This window comes from Alosa alosa, chromosome 17 (assembly GCF_017589495.1).
Source record: "Alosa alosa isolate M-15738 ecotype Scorff River chromosome 17, AALO_Geno_1.1, whole genome shotgun sequence".
Classification (NCBI taxonomy): Eukaryota; Metazoa; Chordata; class Actinopteri; order Clupeiformes; family Clupeidae; genus Alosa; species Alosa alosa.
The window spans coordinates 30,643,552-30,646,051 of NC_063205.1; the positions used below are offsets into that span (position 1 = coordinate 30,643,552).

At 45.5% G+C, this 2,500-nt stretch overlaps 1 protein-coding gene across 1 annotated transcript in view; it reads left to right on the forward strand.

Moving 5' to 3' along the window:
* Positions 1–2,500, forward strand: part of celsr1a (cadherin EGF LAG seven-pass G-type receptor 1a) — a 118,064-nt gene that overhangs the window by 55,403 nt on the left and 60,161 nt on the right. The window contains 1 exon segment of the mRNA XM_048268252.1: positions 2,369–2,457. Coding sequence (XP_048124209.1) covers positions 2,369–2,457 — 89 coding nt within the window.

The following is a 2,500-nucleotide window of genomic DNA, read 5'->3' on the forward strand; positions in this document are numbered from 1 at the left end:
TATGTGTAATGCTAATTTTAGTGCAAGGGAATGTTAGGCTACTGCTTCGTGTCATAGCCTACATCGCAAGTCACGTCATGTTCACATGCAAAGCGAACTAACATTAACTTTAACACCAAAATGCCTGGAGACATAGGCCTAGCCGCCGCCATGTCAATGTAGTATTGCCATTACCTAAGATTATTATTGTATTGACATTACCTAAGATTACACACAGCTGCTGGATAGCTGATCATCGTGACATGGTGAACAGTGTTTTTCCTGACTGATGCGAGAAGCGAGGTTCCATTCATTCATTTTCATTTGAAAGCACACTCCTTTAATGTGAGCTAACATTAACAGGCAGGTTAATGATGAACCCTTTGAGAAAGGAACACACACATTGACACATTACACACACACACACACACACTCTGTCTGAAGAAATGTCTGTTCAATATCTCCTCTGTCACACACACACACACTCTCTCTCTGTCTAAAGAGTGTTGGTGCTCAATATATCCTCTGTCACATACACACCAAACACACACACACACACACACACACATGATCACTCACAACATAGTCCTTCTCCTTCCCTCTCTTGACCATGTTTAAATTGCAGTACAATGCACACACACATGTATATGAGTGTGTATGCAGGTGTGTGGATTCGAGTGTGCGTGTTTTTGTATGTGTAATTGAGAGAGTGTGTGTGTGTGTATGTGTATGTGTAATTGAGTGTTGTGTGTGTGTGTAATTGTGTGTGTGTGTGTGTGTAATTGAGTGTGTGTGTGTGTGTGTGTGTGTGTGTGTGTGTGTGTGTGTGTATGTGTATGTGTATGTGTAATTGAGTGTGTGTGTGTGTGTAATTGTGTGTGAGTGTGTGTGTGTGTGTGTGTGTGTGTGTGTGTGTGTGTGTGTGTGTGTGTGTGTGTGTGTGTGTTTACCGAGTCCTTGGTGCGGATTCCTCCCAGACTGGCTCAGCCCTTGGCAAACAGTGTGTGTAAATGCGCTGTTAAGCCCACTCTGATTGTGCAGTGCCGCGCGGCTCAATGGACCGCATTCAGAGGCCAGGAAAGAGCCTGCCACCGAAGAATGGCCACTCGGGGCGTGATGGATAGCTGCTCACCGAGATCACGTTGTCGCGGCGATACATCACCATGCGCTATTGAGTAGGCCCCGCTGTCACCACGGGAACACAGGCAGAGAGGGAATCTGGGATGGGATTAAAAAACTAGCAGCGAGCGCGGTTGGGTTTATGATCAAAATGAGACGCTTTTGCAAACGTTTATTCTGTAGACATTTTGATTGTTTGCCAGAATGTTTTCCATGTGTTTATTTACTCAGCAGGACTGAGAGGAACTGAGATTAGCTCATATTCAGAGTTCAGAGATTGAAAAAGCACAATCATAGATGCTCAAACAATAATAATGATAGTACTGTATGTGTTAATCACTGACTTCATATACCCTCCCATTTCACCTCGGTGTTATGCATACCGTGTTGTGAGTGAACTCTGGAACATCTCAAAATGAGGTCTTATTTAGTTCAAGAGATTAGACAGGGTGCTAACTTACTGAATCTGCTCTTACACGTGTGAGAGAGCGACTATTTTGTAGCATTAAATGACTAAATGTTAAACATGCCCTTTTATTGCCTCATATTTCCCATGTAGTTAGCACTTGTGTGTTCACCGCCTGTATGATGTGTGTGTGTGTGTGTGTGTGTGTGTGTGTGTGTGTGCTCACCGCCTGTATGATGTGTGTGTGTGTGTGTGTGTGTGTGCTCACCACCTGTATGATGTGTGTGTGCTCTTAGTAATGTATTTAGGACGTGGGGTTACTGCCTGTATGGTGTGTGTGTGTGTGTGTGTGTGTGTGTGTGTGTGTGTGTGCTCACCGCCTGTATGATGTGTGTGTGTGTGTGTGTGTGTGTGTGTGTGTGCTCACCGCCTGTATGATGTGTGTGTGCTCTTAGTAATATATTTAGGACGTGGGGTTACTGCCTGTATGATGTGTGTGTGTGTGTGCTCTTAATAATGCAGTTAGGACATGGTGTTACGTTTGTCTGTATCATGTGTCTGTCCCTGTGTCCTGTTGGTCTGTATCATGTGTCTGCCCCTGTGTCCTGTTGTGTCTTGTTGGTCTGTATCATGTGTTTGTCCCTGTGTCCTGTTGGTCTGTATCATGTGTCTGTCCCTGTATCCTGTTGGTCTGTATCATGTGTCTGTCCCTGTGTCCTGTTGTGTCTTGTTGGTCTGTATCATGTGTCTGTCCCTGTGTCCTGTTGGTCTGTATCATGTGTCTGTCCCTGTGTCCTGTTGTGTCCTGTTGGTCTGTATCATGCGTCTGCTCTAATGTCTGTCCCTGTGTCCTCTCCTCCACAGGAGAAGCCAAGACCATAGTGGCCCCCTTCGTTGCGGGCGGGGTCAGTGACGGCCAATGGCACTCAGTGCAGCTGCACTACTACAATAAGGTAAGCGGAAGCTGTTGTCAATCAAAGCTTGTCGCTGTGGCAA